At 40.2% G+C, this 20,125-nt stretch overlaps 1 protein-coding gene across 1 annotated transcript in view; it reads right to left on the bottom strand.

The window, feature by feature from the left end:
* NBAS (NBAS subunit of NRZ tethering complex) overlaps nt 1–20,125 on the bottom strand; it is a 363,078-nt gene that overhangs the window by 101,711 nt on the left and 241,242 nt on the right. Inside the window, exons 44-46 of the mRNA XM_045011210.1 lie at nt 16,535–16,869; nt 2,003–2,221; nt 859–1,061 (exon numbers count right to left, since the gene is read on the bottom strand). Coding sequence (XP_044867145.1) covers nt 859–1,061; nt 2,003–2,221; nt 16,535–16,869 — 757 coding nt within the window. The remainder of the gene's footprint in view (nt 1–858; nt 1,062–2,002; nt 2,222–16,534; nt 16,870–20,125) is intronic.

The raw sequence follows: 20,125 nt of genomic DNA, 5'->3' as shown, positions 1-20,125 counted from the left end.
CCATTTCTACTCTCTGCAAATAAACGATAAAGTGTAATAATGTATGCCCTTCAAAAAAAGGTAACTGCTCACCCAACTACTCATTGTGCATTCAACTAAAGGTTCCTCCATTCAGATTAGGACTCTGAGGACAATTACTTTTCAATTCAGTAAAATCAAACAGATCAACGCTACATAAAAGACAAAAATAAATCTTGAAAGCCTAAATTTTCAAAAGTAACTAATAATATGGGACTAGACATAACCATAGGGTCTGATTTTCACACAATGATGAGCACCCATCCACCATCAGGAAATAAGGCCCCTTTAAAGCTGGACACCCAAAAATTGAGGAACCCCAAATCAGTCAGTTTGAAAACACAGGCCTTCATTTGGTACCTACAGGTTCTGCAGTTCCAGCATGAAAGAGCTCCCAGGTCCAGATAGCCCAATGCATATGTAAAACATCCCTATAACCCAGGAAATTCCTCCTTTTGGACTCCACAACCTGCTCCCAACATCCTTTTTATGTAAGGTAACTTTCCATTCTCTATTTAACAAAGGCACGATTCATTGTAATCACTCCAAAGACACACAGCAGGTGTATAAAGTGGGTATATCTTATAAGCACATTTCCAAAAACTGGACCCATGGCATAAGAGCAAATTTACGAAAAAAGGTTAAGTCCATGCTCAGTCTCCTGGAACCCTGTATACCACATTGAATACTACAGGCATGGAATTATAAAGTAAATATAACATCAACATAAACTTCTCTAATATCTGCTATTTCTTCAGGCCCTGCAGAATTCCAAGCATCCTGGAACACAAAGAAATAAGAAAGATTTTTATTTTTAATAACTGTAGAAATTTAACTTACCTTAATGCAAATACAATTTTGTTTATAGCGCATTGTACTATCTCTCTGGGGGAGAGTTCCAGATCTCCGACAGCCACTTCCAACAACTGCTGTATCATGTCTAGAGGCTGACCATCTATACACATAGCTACTGCCTGGTCATGGATTTTTTCCTTCTCTGACCTGGATAAATCATATAAGTGGCCGTACTTCTGTAGCATTTCCTGAAAACAGATATTTTAAAACTCATGAGATAGGGTGATCTTTACTTACAGATATGTATGGCTCAGTATCTCAAAATTTATCGTGAAACAGAAAAGACTGGCAAACGGAAATTTCTGAACACCTTCAAAGAACAAGTCACCAAAACCAAAATATACCATAATGAAATATGACAGAAGTCATTCTTTCCACCATTATTGCTCATGGTAACATTTAAAACAAATAACTAATTAGTAACCAGGCTTCCTTATAACTCAAAATACTTTTTCTGAGTATCATTGATAATCTCATATTTGTGTAGATGAACTTTACTAGCAGTAGCAACTTATTTTCTCAAGTGTGTTTTACTTTATAAGCAAAAATGTATGTAAAACTAAACCCTTTATTGCACTGTGGAAAATTGAAGACTTCATAAAAGGATAGACATTTTAATTTGACTCATGCTCCTCAAAACAATGTTGACTTGGTGCATATTACTTTATAAAAATGGGGGGAAAAACATTTTCTCTGAACACAGCGATATATGTATGAAAGATAAAGCTGTCCAGTGAATTTTTCCCACCCCCAAGGACATACCTGGAATGTCTCACTGCATTTTATATCAATATAAACTCTGAAACCTTGCACAAGTTCCACCTATGAACTTTAAACTGAACCCTCACCATGCCCTTTTGTTCTGGCAAAAGAGAACTGCTCCTTTTGTATTAAATTATTACAATTTATGTTGAAACATATTCAAGTCTCAGAGTTAATCACGGACCTACAATAAGAAGGCATATTTAGAAATTTAGAAAGAAGGCATATTCAGCAATTTAGAAATCCCATCGAGTCCAAACCTCTAACATCAATTGTAGTAACTTGAAAGTGACTAGAGATTGAAGGCAAATATATCCTGCTGCTGGAATATACTTGATTTTGTTTGTTATGTGTAATTTCTCATTACCTGGTCACTGTTTTTCAGACAAGTGATAAACTTATGATTGAGCGTTTCCAGATGAGCAAGAGACTGCTGCAGATGATTCAGAGCTTTCTCGTAAGTGACAGGTGTGCTTCCAGCGCCGTCCATACCATCTTCAGAGTTTTTTTTTCTTGATTTCTCAATGATCTGTTGCATTGCTTTAATAGCCTTATTAGTCATCTCTAGCCGGGCATCTACTGACAGCTGAAAAGGAAATTATGACTTATTTGATCATTATCGTTATTATTCAGTCATTATTATTTGTATTACAATATTGCTCTGAGGGCACAACCAGGAACATGACTCTATTGCATTAAGCACTGTATAAACACAGAGTAATAGACAGTTCGTGCCCCAAAAAGTTAATTAAAACATTAAGTGAAACACTAAATGGTAACATTCTTATTTCTCTAACTCAGTCATTTATTTGAAAACCATCACATTATATATATTTCCCTGCATTTTCCTTATGAACCAGAAGCAGCAAGAATAACAGCTGGAAAGGAAAGGAAAGAAAAAGAAAAAAAACCTCTGATAGTGTCCTTTTATCTCCCAACTTCTGGGCTGAATGTTCCATAGAATGGAACTTTGAAAGTCTCCATTTTTAAAATGTTGTTTATGGATATACTTAGGGACAAGTCTGAAGTCCAAATTTTAATTCATATGCTTCAAATTGCCTGTCAAATTTCTCTGAAGTTGTCAACAGTCCAGTTTTTTATTTAAACTATTTTGATTTGTATTAGGTCACTGTTTAAATCTATACTTAACTTAGAACAATGGGAGGACAACAAATTTACATATTTATAGTTTATCCATCATAAGCCACATTTGATTCCAACCATCCATGCATTCATTGTAACTCTCTATATTCAGCTGATCGGATGCTGATGCAGACAACAGAGTGCCATTTTTCTAATCAAGAGTGTACTATAGTTGTACCTTACACTACTTTACACAATGCTAGAGGCACTGATTGCAACTACAGACATTATTTAAAGAAGGTGCAAGCTTAACTAAAATGGTTATAGATAAGTGAATTCCATTCTATCAAATTCTTGAGTCATATAAACAGCACTAGTAAACAAGCTATTCTTACGCTGAGAGATCTCAATCCTAGCAACACTCATAACAACATATACTCCCTTCAGACCATTTTATATTTATTAACACACATCAAGCAGTCTAAATAAATTCAACTAAAATTTAAGTGTTCAAAAATGGTCTCCTTGAAGTAAATTAAACAGCAGTCTGAAATGAGGAATTTTTCCCCTTGAAGGTACTTTTCTTCTTGGACTTCCATGTAGAGGCTTGTACATACTATACATTGTTATAAGACTGTTCTCAGCTAGATATGTTTTTTTTAAAGAAGTTAGTGTGATAAGGTGTTTCTCACTCTCAGTTGCTCTAGTGCCTATGGTCCTGGGTTGCAGGTGATGGCAACAGATTTCAGGGCTGCTAAGGAACCATAGGTTTTGATCTCCTGCGACAGAGTGTGCACTAGCCTGGAAAGGGTTAATCACACACAGTGGGCGGAGGAAGTCCTGTCCCTCAGACTGTGCTGGTAATGCTCCAACCGCTGTGCTAATATAAAGGAGAGCAGCCCAACTCAGTCTGGGCTGACTGCCTAGGAGGAAGGATGCTTGGTGGAGGCTCCAACCCAAGAGTTGTTACAGTCCTTGCCTGCGGGAGCCAGACATCCCAAGACACAGACCAGAGACCTGTTGCCTACAGCTGACTGGCTTGAGTCAGAGTCCTAGGGAGTTACCTGTGCCAAGGAGCCCGAAGACCTCAGTGTCCTACAGACTGAAGCTTCAGGAAGCCCGGTAGGAAGTGCAGGGAGCTGGAGGGAGTGGTATCTTCCATCCATGTATAGTCAGTGTATTGTGGTTGGATTCCCCGCTGCCCCAGTGGTGGACCACTCTGCTACTGTTGGGGCCCTGGGTTGGGACTCAGTGGAGTTGGGTGAGCCCAGACCCCCCTACCCTGGCCATCACCCCCTTTGGTGACAGCCTCCGGATTTGCCCATTATGCCATGCTGCCCTGCACTCAAGGGCTTATATATTGATCCCAGTCACTAGGCCACATTGCCCTGTGCTTGTGGGCGGCCATATTGTCTCAGGCCATTAGGCCTTGCAGCCCAGAACCCAAGGGCCACCGCTCCGACTCTAGCCATTGGGCCGCACCATGGTGAGGTCCAGGACAGTGTTGTAGACTGTACCTGTGGTGTCAGCGCAACCCCAATCTAACCCAAAGGGAGACCGGGTGTACATACGCCACCACAACTCCCTCAAAGCTAAGGTCTACAGGGAAAGGAAATGGGCAGAAATACTCCTAGCAAAGGCAGTGTCTCAAGAAGGACAGTTACGATACAGTCAGTTCACTGAGCCCCTTATCTGTTTCCCAACATCAGAGCAGCCATCTCCCAGCCCTTGCTTCAAAGATTCAAATAGGATCTCAAAATAACGTACTTGATTTATCCCCCCTCCTTTCGCCTATTTATAATTCACAATTAAGGTTTTACCATAAAGGCTTTTTTTAAATCTGAGATGAGACCAATATTTTAAATGTGCTTAACACTGTAGGATTAATTAGTTTTACAAAGGTTATATTGTCAGCATGCTTTGAGAAAATTACCAAAATAGTGAATAAAAGGCAACAGGTGAATATAATTTCAAGTTTCAAAGTCCTGACACACAGGAGGTACGAAACAAAAATTGAGTCTACATGCCCAAATCTTGAATAGAAAAGCAGCTGATAGAGGGGTACTGAGAGAATAATAGTTATGTATGTAACTTGTGGAGAACTCCAGAAGGAGTTGCATGAGAAAGTGGAAGGGAATTCCCTATAGGGAAACAGGAAAATTTAGACACATTTACTCTCAGGAGTACAAACCAAAATCCCATAATCATTTGTATCTGAAGCAAAGTGCTCTGTACCTATATGTTAGGTGGTTGAACTTATACTGAACTTTTGTGTGTTACCAAATGATGGATTGTATGTAATTTCTTTACTCTAACCCAGGGTTCGGCAACCTTTCAGAAGTGGCGTGCCAAGTCTTCATTTAGTCACTCTAATTTAAGGTTTCGCGTGCCAGTAATACATTTTATAGTTTTAGAAGGTTTCTTTCTAAAAGTCTATAATATATAACAAAAACTATTGTTGTATGTAAAGTAAATAAGGTTTTTAAAATGTTTAAGAAGCTTCATTTAAAACTAAATTAAAATGCACAGCTCCCCGGACTGGTGGCCAGGACCCGGGCAGTGTGAGTGCCACTGAAAATCAGCTCATGTGCCACCTTTGGCACACATGCCATAGGTTGCCTACCCCTGCTCCAACTTGGCCTTTAGGAAATGTGTCCAGAAAGGGACTTATTTGTGGCTGATGAGGGAATACTTGTTATTGTAGATATCTTCTGTGACGGATGGCATAATGATTATTGAAAGATATGTTTAGCTCATTAGGATCTACTTGTTGCTACAGGTGTTTTCTGATATAATGACTTGATTATAGATGTCTTTAGCTTATTGAGCATCTAAACTGGGATACCATGGGCAAGAATCCCCACAGATAAGTAAATTATGGGAATGGAATGTCTTTGTCTCAAGAACAATATATACAGAGGTGAATTTCTGAAAGATAGTTGACAGGGAATCGAGCTGCAGGCCCACTTTCCCAGATCATGTTGGTATTGTATAATGTTCCTGTCTGTATTTTGTAGTGCGTTGAGTAATCTTTGATTAATATTGCTTAAGCCTGGTTATATGACTTTCTTTAACAACAGAACTGAACCTTTATATAACATTAACTTAAAAAAAAATTCTGCAAATAGTAAGGTCCACCGATTTGGCAAGCAGTCTGAAGGTCCAGCGTGGGAACTATTGACTTTATGCTCACGAGAGGACAGCAGGTCTTGCAGCTAAAGCAATGGACTCCGGAAATGTGACTTCATCTCCTTAGTTTGCCATAGTCCCTGTATGACTATATCATTTAATATCTGTGCCTCGGGAAAAGGGTCACTTTAGTTTTCTCTCTTTGGACTGCAAGCGCTTCAGGGCAGGCACTTGTCTCTTGCAACTTGTTTGTACAGTGCCTAGCACAATGGGGCCCCACTCTTGGTTGGGGCTTCTTAGGTGCGACCGTAATGTCATTATTGTCATCAACAATATCAATAATGGGAGGAACAATTTAAATCTAAATTAGCTGCAATCTGTCGGGAACATTCTAGATGTAACTACAAATAGCTTGACATACACACTGATTTTGAACATAGAAAAATTATTATTGTTCCAATGGGAAATAGTGCAAATACAAGTAAAAGCCACTCTCTGCTGCTTTTGAATAGAAGTCTGTTGGTTCACTTTAGAAAAAATATTTCTGATGGTTGGACCATTTCTTTTTACAGTTATTTGTACAGTCTTTCATATTTTGCATAACCAGGGTAATACTTGCAAGATTTAGATGCTATAGAGGTGTATTCTTTAAATATAAAACCCTGACACTGGAAATACTTGGACAAAAAAAGTACCTGTTTTTGTCTTTCAGACCTGCATTTCTATAGTGGTAAACATTTTTTTAAAAAAAGCAATAGTGGTTTTATCACAATTTATTGTAGTGTTTTCCTGTACCTAGAGAGAAGTGTCGGAATTAGAAGTTTTACTCAGTTGATTCCAGTTGTCTTTCATTGACAACTGCTGTAGAACCAATATTTTGAGAATCTTATTTGTTTTTAAAGGACAAAGGTAACAGATAACATTCTGTATAAAAAAGTTAAATTCATCTTTAGAATTTGAATAAGGTCCATTTAGTTTTACTATCACAGGGGACAGAGGTTGCAAACTCAATGATGTCCTATATCAGTGTTAAAACTTGTGCACCATAAGTCTGTTCCCATAAAACTCTTTAATGCTAGACAGAGGTTACCCCAGTTTTTCAGGGCTATTGCTCTGAACTACAGGACATGCTCCAATGGGCACTTTTAATGAAAACTGAATTTACTATCACATCCTCTCCCTCCCTCTCTATCCTTTTTTTTGAGTGCTAAAGGATTAAGAGATACAACTTGTTTAATCAGCTAACTGATATTTTATTATTAAACTCTAAGTCGTCAAATAATTTTAGGGACTGTTTCATTGCTGTGAAAAGTAAAGAAATATTGTAGTCAACTAAGAAAATAAGCTTTTTAATACAATGTTAGTATAAGCATGAGATCAGTGGCAATCAACATTTTTTTATACCGAATCGGATTAAATTGGCTCAAAACTAGGTTTGTAAATTTATTTCCTAAAACTAAAAAGATAATGGGAAAGATTAAACCAACATCATATCTTCTTCTTTCCCCTTTTAGTGCATTCTGATGTCTGAACTATGGTTACAGAGATGCAGAAAGCAGAATTATGCATACATTCTACCTTGTTTTATTAATGTCTGGAGAACTATCCAAATGTTTTTTAGGCTTAGAAGTCATGATGCCATAAGCATATATAGATTGGACCATTAAAAAAATACGGGGCTATCCAATGCCATTTTAATTTTGTTTTCATCTTTGCACAGTGATAAAATGCAGCACTACTAATATATTATCATTTTCTTCTTATTTCATTCAAAATGTGAGTGGCTATCTTCTTTATTTCTAGTCAGTTTCAGTAATGAGATCTGCTATCATGCACAGTGCTTTAGAATAGCTTGGGGCTACTTCAATCTTAGTTTGCATGTGCAGAAAATAAAGAATATTTTTAAAAGCGTCTTTTATGAATATAAAACTGTTTAATTTTATAGCCAATAATCTGTAATGAAAAAAATCCTAAAAGCCTGTTTCATTTCATTTACAAACCATGTAACATCATATATAATGTTAGCTCTAGAGATTTCATTCCTCGAGGGAAATTTCACATTTATTGTGAAATGTACATTTATATCAGAGGCAAATTCCTGGCAGAATATGTAAATGTATTTACTAAGAAAAAGTGTATTCCCTACTAGTAGCATTAACTTCTACATGACCCTGACTCCGCAACTTTACTATCATTGAACAGTATGCAACACTGCAGATAGGCAGGGCTAGGGCTATTTATGATATATGGTCCTGATTGACGAAAGCACTTGAGTATGTAGTTAAGTGCTTTTCTAAATATGACTTGACTCAAACATACTGCCAGGGGTTCCTGAACAGGGGACTAAGCTACTCATTGGAAGGTAGGGTGGTAGAACTGGGTCCAAAGTTAGTAAAAGATCTCAAACGGGATTCTTTTTGTAATTCCATTTAACACAAATGCAATATATAATTCTAAAAAAATGATCAAATGAAACATGGTGTTTCGGCTAAGCAGAGGTAACTCTGCGTCCTTTTTCCTAAGCTCCAAGAGGAGCTATTCTGGGAACAGGTTTAATGAGCGACATTAAGACACTCTATACCCTGGTTTTCTATTCCAAAAATACTCTATTCACCGAGAACGTGGGAGACCTACGTTCAAATTCCTGCTCTGAATCAGGTAGAGCAGAGACTAGATCCTGGGTCTCCTCCGTCCCTGGTGAATGGTGTAACCATTGGACTACTGGCTACTGTGGAGTGAGTGTCTCTATGGTTTGACCAGAAATTCCATTCTGGACCTGAGACAGTTTTCTCAAAACTGATATTTTTCCACAAAAAAAGATTTTGTGATTAGGCATTTCCTGATGCAAAAATATTTCGTCCAAAGATTCCCAAGCAGCTCTACTGATTATGCCATTGATTTATATTTTACTTTTGTTGACTAAAGTTGCAGCTTATTAACATCCTGTGCCTGTCCCTATTTATAGTCTGTCCTAGGTAATGACAATATAGCAAAGGTGGGGAGGAGGCGCAATTATTTTCATGTCTCTCAACTCATTTGGTATTTTATTTGTCAAAAGGATATTTAGTATTTTTTTCCACAAAGAATCAGGACAACAGACTCTGAGCACTGAAACAGCAGTTCTTTGAAGGCACAACAGACTGTCAAGCAAAACCAAACAAAAGGCTATGTTATCAATAAAGGAATTTTTAAAAAAAATTAAGAACTTTGTGCAGATTGTCAAGAAGGATACGTAGGAAGCCATCAAGAAGATTTAAAAGTTTGACGTGATCACTACTGTAATGGAGAATCTATGATGTGAGCATTTCTTAGAAGCAAAAGGCATCTGCCATGAGAAAAGGTGACCGACTCAAATCACATGTATAAACAGAGGCAACAATTTCCGAGAACAATTAGAAAACCTGAAGTGAGGGGGAAAAACTCCCTTTTTATGTAACTCACACTGTTGCAGAGTGGCTCTTTATCCCTCTTTTGTGGCTACACCCTATTTTTCTTTAACATTTATATTTCAGTAATGCTGGGCACTGTACAAACATAATACATGATAGTCTGTGCCAAATGGGTCTGCTATTGTCTCTAAGCTAATGGATCTGGTCTTTTATCTGCAGCAGTAGAGGCTTATGCATTTAGATCAGGGGTGGGCAAACTACAGCCTGCGGGCCGGATCTGGCCCCTTGAGGCTTTGGATCCTGCCCTCTGGATTGCCCCGCATGCCGCTGCAGGCCCCGTGCTGCTTTCAGCAGTGGCTGGCCCAACGTCCCTGCAGCCCCCAGACCTTTGCCTCCAGGCACCGCCCACTGCAGCTCCCATTGGCCAGGAACGGAGAACCGCAGCCAATGGGAGCTTCGAGGGAGGTACGTGGAGGCGCGGCAAGAGCAACGCATGTGGAGCCTTCCGCCCCCCCACACCCAAGAGCCGTGGCGCTTCCTGGAGTGGCACGGGGCCGGGGACAGGGCAGGTGTGGAGGGACCCTGCCCTGGCCCTGGTGCATGCTGCTGCCACCCTGGAGCCCGAATCCCTGCTGCACCCCACCGCCCCCCAACTCCCTGCCCTAAGCCCTCTGCCTGCACCGCACACCCCTCCTGCACCCTAACTCCCTGCCCTGAGCCCCCTTGTACACCCTCCACCCCTCCTGCACCCCAACCCAATGCCCTGAGCCTTCTGCTGCACCCCACACACCCCCTGCACCCCAACCCAATGCCCTGAGCCCCCTGCTGCACCCCACACACCCCTGCACCCTAACCCCCTGCTCTGAGCCCCCTCCCGCAGTCCACACCCCTCCTGCACTCCTGCTCTGAGCCCCCTCCTGCACCTCAACCCCCTTCCCTGAGCCCCCTCATACACTCCACACCCCTCCTCTGCCCCAATCCCTTGCCCTGAGCCCCTTCCTGCATACTGCACCCCCCTTCCATATCCCCGCACTCCCTTCCGCACCCCAACCCCTTGGCCCGGCACTGCATACAATTTCCCTACCCAGATGTGGCCCTCAGCCCAAAAAGTTTGCCCATCCCTGATTTAGATCAATCCCTGCAGACAGTCCAGCTAGGGGTATTGTTATATTCAGGTAGATAATGTTTTAAATTTTCCTAGTATAGCATCAGATTATTTCTGATCTGAGGCATATAGATGAATGAATACACCATTCAAAAAGCAGTGCAGAAGTTTGAATATTTCCCATTTGCGTCTGTCTGCAGAATGTTTTAAGCCCTGTCAGGTCAAGATATGTTGCATCTTTAAATATCATGACATTTGCAAGAACATCTTGGTTTTTACTCCCCACTACAAGTCACATGATTTTAGAAGTAGAGTTTCACAAAAACTGCTATAATTAGAAATTAATGTAATACTTTATACCAGTCATGCAAAGCTATTAAAAACACATTTTCTTGTACATAATCTGCACATATGTACACAGAACACATTTTCTTGCACACACCAATGTACACGTGTTCACACTGTACAGCAAATTCTTCCTTTCATGAGCATCCCTCAGATTAGTTGCTGTCTCACACACACCTCACATCTATTTCTCATATGTACTAGAAGACCACACCACCCAGCCACTCACTCACTCCTCATCTCTCCTCAGTCATTCATCCATGCACCTTTCCATTCAACCACTTGCCCCCTGAGATGTATCAATTTTCTTCCCTCCGAAATTCATTAATTCTCTTCCCCTCTCCACCGCCACCCAATTCATCCTTCTTTCTTCTTGTTCCTCCCCCACTTCCAATACATTCACACCAACAGTGAAAAATCAACAGTAGTATCATACTACCCAGTAGCTGCAGCATCCTTCACATACCTATCCTACCTCATAGAAGTGGAAGGGATCCTGAAAGGTCATTGAGTCCAGTCCCCTGCCTTCACTAGCAGGACCAAGTACTGATTTTGCCCCAGATCCCTAAGTGGCCCCCTCAAGGATTGAACTCACAACCCTAGGTTTAGCAGGCCAACGCTCAAACATAAGTTCACATTTACTGTTATCTCTGCATACATGTGTATGCATGACATATACCCAAGTGTCATGCCTCATGTCAGTCATGCATTTCATTTTTATTTCATATTCTCTGCTATAATAGTTGCGATGCCACACAGCTAAGAGTGTTTGGGTTTGTGCCATTAGACAGTTGGCAACCCTACCCCTTCCTAGGGCTCCCATTCCTCCTACTGTTCCTCTTAGCTAAGGAATCCTGAGAAATGCTGGGAGAAGCAGGGGCCTATACAAAGATAGGGAGTTGATTTTAGAGGAGAAAGGGGTGGCAGCAATGAACTTATTGTGGTGGGGAAGAGGACATTTCACAATTTTCTCATGGAGGACTATGGGCTCCCCCCATACAATTGTTTTGTTGCTTCACCTTCCAAGACCCCTCCAAAAGTCTTCCTATTTCTGTTGGCAGGCCTGCCCCATGTCAGCATCGTGCAGCTCCATGAGTGACATTTGCCAGTGAGAGTGTCTCTAATCATCTCTCTCACAGTAACATGAGTAAGGGTGTCCCTGTGTGTATATGAGATGTGGACCCTCAGGCATGGTCTGGTCCTACCACTTAGGAGCAGAGGGCACCAGGAGGGGGAAGATAAATGTCTCACATGCACCTGCAGAAACTTGGCAGCTATGAATTATGGTCAGGTATCTTTCAGGTAAAATCCATGATAAAAGGTATGTAAGAAGTCACTCATCTTATTTAGGCCACATACTGTGGCTTTCTTAAAGAAACTTATTTTTCATCAGCATCCCTGGTTTGGGATTTATATCTTTAATATGGATAAATATGTCTCTAAACAGGTTGATAGTGTCACTTATAAATAATGTATCAAAGAACTATTGGTTTAACCTCTCTTCCTAACCTAATCAGAGCTGACTCCTATTTTTGAAATTTGTAGAGTAATTTCTTTAAAAAAAATTTCAGGACTTCAATTTATCCATTCACTGGTTTTCAATGCATTTAGAATCACATCCCTATTTTACTTCCAAATAGAACCAATATTTTAAAGACAGCTATAGAGAAAAAAGATACATTAGATCTGTTTCAAAGCTGCTAAAAGATCAGAGAGCTGAAGGCTAAAGGAGTAAGTGGATGTGGAAGATCATTACATGACTAATACAGATTCTAAATGGGATATGGTTTGAAGTGAGGGGTGGACAGGGAAGGCTATAAAAAGTTAGAATCTAAAGATAGCTGATATGCTGTAAGTAGTATTTTAATGCTGATAAATTCAAAGTGAGAGGAAGAAACAGAGCTAAAAATAAGAGTGATAGAAGTTTTCAGAAACTACCGGTCAATAATATTTTCATAATACACTTCCATTAGGAAGCTATTTATTGGACTCCAGTGCATGCCAGTACTGGACTGGAAAGCTGGACAATTAACTGGTAGATCATTTCCTGGGTCTAGCTAAAGAACTGTTTCATTCTCAGCCCCAACACGTGTATTAAATAAGCTGGGGCGCTGTTCAGGAAGCTGCTGCTATATTTGGCCACTCCCGAGGGAATTCTGTGCCACCGTGCAACACAGAATTAATGTCCCCTGCAGACTTTTCTCTCCCACACAGAATAATTGATTCTGACAGGGAGGCAAAGGGAAGCCGTTAGTGGGGTCACAGGTAAGGAAGGCAAGGGATATGGAGTGGGGGGGAAAGGACAGAGCGGGGCACACAGGGCTGCTGGGAGATCACACAGACTGGGGTTCAGAAGGGCTAGTGGGAGAGACAGACAGGGGCCAGGGCACAAGAGCTAGTGGGGTGACATTAAGCCAGGGGCTGAATGGGAGTGGGGGTTTAGGGACACATGGGGACAGGGACATTTATGCCCAGCTGAGTGAATTCGCAGGGACACATGGGGACATATGCAGATATGCCTGACTGAACAGGAGAGGCTAGGGGTCCAGCCAAGGTCTGCCTTGGGGAGGCTCTCCAACTCATTAACAATCCCTCCCTCCCCCAAATAATTGTTCCATACCACTTCTCCCACCCACACCCAACAACCCTCCAGGTTCACTCCATGGCTCCTTCCCAGGAATTATTTCCCTCTCAGCTCCTCTGTTACCCCTTACTTACACCAAGCTTTTGCACTGCTTCTGAGGGGCACAGGAATTATTTTCTGTATTGTAGTTTAAATGAATTATTACTCAAAGTTCTGTATTAAATATGCCTAATAAGGAACCTATTTGTAAAAAAAAAAAAATAAAAAATCCCCAAATCTGTTTGTTGTCTGTATTATTACAGACAAACACGCTGACGGGTATTTTGAAATAAATTACCAAATGATTATATAGTGTTATTTTGACAAAAAAATATGCAGAATTTTAAAATATTGTGCACAGAATTTTTATTTTTTTGGGGCAAAATTCCTCCAGGAGTAATTTGGGGTCTAAGAAAGATGAACAGCACCCTTTAGAGGCTTCTGTTGAACTTTTCTACTGACACCTCAACCATCCCAGTAGTCCTGCTCTCTCCACTCAATCCGCCTACCAAAGAGAACATAACAATGCAAGAATCATAAAGACTCCAAGAGGAGAGATAAACATAGCAGAGGCTGCACTTCTCTCTCCATTCAGTTAGGGAGAGCGAGTGAAGGTGGGAATCAATGAAGCATAGAGTAGCTCAACAACAGACAGCAGAGCCAATAAAAAATAGCAACCCACCCTAATGAAGCCACCATTCCTCCCCCATCCCACCCCAATCTTGTCTTGCCTACCTCAGTCCAGACCCACGTCAGACAAGCAGAGTTTAATGAAAACAAAGAAGTCAGGGTTCCAGGCTAGAAACGCAAGTGGATGCTGGGACTAGGTGATCTGAGGAGTGTTGGGGGGTGGACAGGTGTATTGAGAGGGGAAGAGGAAAGGGCTATAGATGAACATGGTGCAGCGACCAGCTGACATGTTGGAGAGGGGAAGAGAGATAAACATGGTGTTGGGTGGCCTGGCTGGCCAGAGATAGAGAAAAGATTAGAGAAGATATGACTATGAGGGTATATAACAGAGGTCTATAAAATCATAAATAAGGAAGTGTTATTTACTCAGTCACATAACACATGAACCAGGGGTCACCCAATGAAATTAATAGGCAGCAGGTTTAAAAAAAAGGAAGTATTTTTTCACACAATACAGAGTCAACCTGTGGAACTTCTTGCCAGAGGATGTTGTGAATGCCAAGACTATAACAAGGTTCAAAAAAGAACTAGATAAATTCATGGAGGATAAGTCCATCAATGGCTATTAGCCAGGATGGGCAGAGATGGTGCACCTAGCCTCTGTTTGCCAGAAGCTGGGAATGGGCGACAGGGGATGGATCACTTGATGATTACCTGTTCTGTTCACTCCCTCTGGGGCACCTGGCACTGGTCACTGTCAAAAGACAGGATACTGGGCTAGATGGACATTTGAGCTGACCCAGTATGGCCGTTCTTATGTTATTCTTCATTTATTTTTTCTTCCTTAAGTGTAGCTCCTTACATTTGTCTTTGTTGAATTTCAATTTGTTGACTGTAGCCTAGTTCTCCAATTTATCAAGATCCCTTTGAATTTTAGCTCTATCCTCCACAGTGTTGGCAACCCCCCTAGCATTGTGTCATTTGCAAATTTGATAGTATGCTCTATATTCCGAGACCCAGGACACTAATAAAGATGTTAAACACCACAAAACCCAGAACAAATCCCTGTAGAACTCACTTGAAACCCTCCTCCAATCTGACATAATTCCATTAATAGTTACTCTTTGTTTGTGGTTGTTTAACCAATTATGTATCCACTTAATGGTAGTTCTGCCAAGTCCACATTTCTCCAGCTTACTTATCAGAATGTCATGACGGTGTCAAATGCCTACTGAAGTCTAGGTATATGTACATATTATATCCACCACATTCTCCCTATTCATCAAATCAGTTACTCTGATAGGATAGATCCATCAATGACTGTGTTACCCAAGATAGTCAGGGACACAACCCGATCCTCTAGTTCCCCAAAACTTCTGACTGCCAGAAGCTGGGACTGGATGACAGGGGATGGATCACTTGATGATTACCTCTTCTGTTCATTCTCTCTGAAGTATCTAGCACTGGCCACTGTCTGATCCAGCATGGCCATTCTTATATTCTTATGAGAAAAAGATAGACTTGAAGAACATAGCTAGAGATGTAGAAATCAGTTGGTCTAGATGACAGTTATTTCAATGCTGGTAGCACCTAGTCTACACTAGTGCTCCAGTTGTGCTACAGAAAATGAAATTTTTGAGCAAGCAAATACTAATGTAGAAAAAAGCAGAGGGGTCATAAGCCGGTCGGAATGAGCTGCTGGGAAATTGTAACTAGTAATAGCCCCCCCCCCCCCCCAAAAGGAGGGAATGACAACTGATTAACCAAAATGAATAACTACAGGAAATAAGGAGGAGGGGGGAGAATTCTCATCATCTTTTAAGATATAGGGTTAGAGACAACAGCACTCAGGATTCTGGAATCAAAGGAATGTGTGAGGCTTTTGCCTTAGTTGGCATAGTGCGGGGTAGCAAAGGTGTGAAACAAGGCCCAGGTGATTTTACTTTACAGACCTCCTCATAAGAAGCCCTTTGGAAGAAGTTACTGTGGATTCAGCAGAATGAGCTTGGGCCCTTGTAAGACACTAATAGCAGGCTTTCAGCCATATGGAAATTGTGGCATTAGGTATCTTGGACCGTTTTATATTGTAACTGTAGGCCATGAAAAGGGCATCAGACATTCATTCTATATTGAGTTTCAATGTCCTAGTAGTAAATTAGATCTCTAACTAGTCCAAGAAATGCAGACCATTATCTTTGGGTTTGGAGTTAATGGAAACCTGGAGCAAATATAGATTTTCAGATTTGCACCGGTGAAAAACATTTCCCTATTTCTCTGCTAGGTCCGGATCATGGAGACTTTGGAGGACCATGAAAGTATTTCTTTCACTAGGAGAATGAACCTATCATCAATTTAGGTCGATAAAAATGTTTAAAATTAAAACACAAATTTTCTTTCCACAGTACCAATTTTAGACATGAAAATTAAGCTTTGGGCTTTTGTTTGTTTGTTTTTGTTTTTTAATATAGTACATTAATGCAACATTTCCCTAGAAGAAAAAGTGATAAAAATGAGATATGGACTATCTGTATGAAACTTATTATCTAAGCAGCTTAACCAAACTTGCAATTCTTTTGTAAAAGGGATTATATTTACCTTGGTGACAGCCTTTGAAGAAAAGGTAATGTCATCAATGAAAGTGACAATATCTCCTGGGTAGAGTCTATCAAAGTACTTTGCACATGTATCATATGCACTTAACCACTCTGGTATCGTTTCTGGTGCTTTTTTAATGAGCTTGCGATCACCATTCCAGAAGAGTTTTTGTAACCAGAAGGTGTAAACAGAGCTTGGAGAGAGCATACTACCATCTTTCTCAGGGATTTTGGGAGCGAGTTTGGAAATGGATAAGATGTTCTGACTTGTAAGGATGGGCTGCAATACTCCCAGAGGGCTCACATTTTCATCTGTTAGTTTTTTGTAATTGAGATCTATTGGCAGAAAGAGAAAAACAAAAGTAGTTATTAAAGTTGCACCTATTCAACAGGTAGGACTGTATTTGGCATTCTATGTACAAAAAACAAAAACAAACAAAAAAAGAAAACCAAGGACTGAAAGAGCACTGACAGAACTATCATCTCCACCGACAAAGTCCATTCTAACTTAGGGTTGATGCATATTGACAGACTGTAATGTAGAACGGGCTGTTGATTCCTCTATTTGCTGATAATCAACAGGTTTAAACTCCTAGTGATAACAGTCTGTCAAGAAAATTAGCATTTTTTAAAAATTATTCAAGTCCCATACCAAGTACATATACATACCGGTATATGTGTTTCTCCCTGGAGAAGCAAGTGCATATACACACACATCTAGGGCTACAAATATACATAAATTATAAATTCCTGTAAAGCCTACAAAACCTGATTCTTCCCCTCTGCCTTCACTGACAAAAAGTATGTTTTTACACCATGGGAAAACTAACGCGCATGAGCTATCTCGTTGTAAAAACATAGTGGAGACAAGACACTGGTTTTACAGAGACAAACTAGGCAAGGCCACCCATTGCCGGGGGTAGTACTGACCTTCTCTAGATACCTCATGAAAAATACTACAAATGCCTAGTCTCCATTTAGGATTTTGCAGTGAGATAACAATCATGTTAATTATCTTGCTGTAAAAATCACTGTGTGTCAGTGAAGACAAAGACTTAGTGTACCTGTCTGTGAAGAAAAGTAAACAAGCCCTGCTCCATTCAAAAACCTTAACCCTGAGAGATTGGTGGAACATCTTCAGTAGCATTACTTTATGTTATAGCCCTTCCACTCAGTCCCACACCCTCTCTACATCCTTCAAACATTTTGCTTTCACTTGGGCCCTTCTGGAAATTCTTATACACGCTTAACTTTCTGTAGTCTCCTTGAGTTCAGGGAGCCTTAGGCCATGTCTACAGTTACTGGGGATCGGCGCTGCTGCAATCAATGCAGCGGGGTTGATTTAGCAGGTCTAGTGAAGACCCACTAAATCGACTGCAGAGCACTCTCCTGTCGACTCCAGTACTCCACCGGAACGAGAGGAGTAAGATAAGTTGATGGGAGAGTTTCTCCCGTCGACGCAGCGCAGTGCAGACACTGCAGTAAGTCAACCTAAGCTACGTTGACTCCAAATATGGTATTCATGTAGCTGGAATAGTGTAACTTAGGTTCACTTACCCCAGTAGTTTAGACAAGGCCTGTAAGCTCCTCAGGGCAGGGACTTTGTCCTTTGTCTTTACAATTCTATGCACATTTATGATGCTGTATAAATAATAATGCTATGACTGTGGATAAATGGAGTGTGGGGGGGAACCACCCTAGGAACTGGTCAAGATCAAGATTAAAGATGCAAGTAAACAACAGCCAAGAAATGCAAATTTTAAGACTGGTCCCACAATGGTATACATTGACAACAAATCAATAATATATTAAAAATTTACATAAAAAGACAACAGATTAGAATACTATTTACACCATGACAAAGATAAGTTGCTGGAACAACCATAACTTCTATAATTTCCTGACTGCAGAATGCTTATTATTACAGCAGTAGTGTTATAACACTTGGTTTTACATTTAATTTCCCAATTCAGAACACACAAACATGGAAATAAAGAAATCCACATATGTTTAGCTTTGGAACTTTTAAACTCTTCAATCTTGGGCCTATGTGAATGGCTTTTCATAGCTGTCTCTTTTGTGAAGTTTATAAGTTCTGCAAGCTCCCAGACCAACTCTGCTACTAATAGAGCTGGCTGTACTTAATGACAAAAAAAAACAAAGGAGAGACAAACAAAAAAGTGCTATTTTAAAAAACATTCATAACATTTCTTCAGACTCGGCTTACTTTTTTTTAAATGCAATATATGGCTGGAAATCAATCACATTTTGATGTTCCTAGGCTTAGCCAAGTAACTCATCCAAAAGCAAAATTTTGATAATGATTTTTTTTAAATGCACATTTAATTGAGAATAGCAGAGAAAAAACTGCTCAAACTTTGAAAAAAAATCACATTTGGACTTAGCCAAATTTTCATTTTTTGTTAAATTTTATTGTGGAAGATATGAGCAATTGAAAAGGGGCATGTGAGCTGCAAATACCACGTGTGAAGTAAACGTGTGTACATTTGTATTTTATATACTTATTGCACATAAAACTATAGTACAAGACCATTATTAAGGCTGCAAAGTCAAATACTCAAAAGTCAGGAAATACCACAAAGATATCCGTACAACCTTAATTCGGCCCCTTTGTGCGTATTTGTTATGACAGATTTTAATTTCATGATTACATGCTATTTTTTCCAAAGGACCACTGCCTCATTCAGTGCACAGACAAACTGTGCTCACTGAATGAGTAGTATTCAATGTTCTGTTTTGTCCTCATAGTTAAATGTATAGCCTCAGGCCTTAATTTACAGCACACTGTTCAAACCCTGCTATAAAGACAGAATTATTAATATCCTCAGGGTCTTTCCTATAGCCTTCATTACTATAGCATCTCAGTCCTTAATTAATCAATCCATCTTCACAACACCCCTGTGCAATAAGGGAGTATTATTATCTCTACTTTACCACTGGGGGGATTGAGGCACAGAGATTAAGGTCAAACAGTACACTGATTTTGGGTGCTCAACTTGAGAAGCCTCGAAGACTAGATTATTATTTTTTTAAGAGTTCTTAGCATTATAAAGCACTTTGCACATTTAAAACATTGAGTTCAGTTGTAGCTGCAAAGACTAAGCGCTTCTGCAAATCAGACCTCACTTGACCAAGTTGAGCACTGAAAAAATGAGGAACACAAACAATTAGTGGGAACCTCTGAAAAGTTTACTTTAAGTGACTTTCTTAGCTTCACACAGGAACTCTCTGGCAGTGGCTGGGATAGAATCCAATTATCCAACGCTGCATTTGACTGATTTAGCCATGAGACAGTCCTTTCTCTTCCTGCAGTCCCCTGTATTATTCACAACACACCTTCCAATTTCTGCAGCATGAGACAAGGGTCCTAAGACAGCGCCTCATTTACAATGCAACCCTCATCCATCCCCAGAGCAGAGCCATCTTGTGTATTGAAATGTTTTCTAAAAACATTCAGCTTGAGGCAGACACCTGTCATGTCAAGTTTCAAACCAAACAATTACAATTTGGCAAAGTTCTACACAACTGAAAAGAGGGTCTTATAATGGGTCAGGCAACTTTAATAATGGGG

The sequence above is a fragment of the Mauremys mutica genome, chromosome 3 (assembly GCF_020497125.1).
Source record: "Mauremys mutica isolate MM-2020 ecotype Southern chromosome 3, ASM2049712v1, whole genome shotgun sequence".
NCBI classification, from domain to species: Eukaryota; Metazoa; Chordata; order Testudines; family Geoemydidae; genus Mauremys; species Mauremys mutica.
The sequence above is the reverse complement of the archived record's forward strand: the minus strand, read 5'-3'. Positions and strand labels throughout refer to the sequence as shown.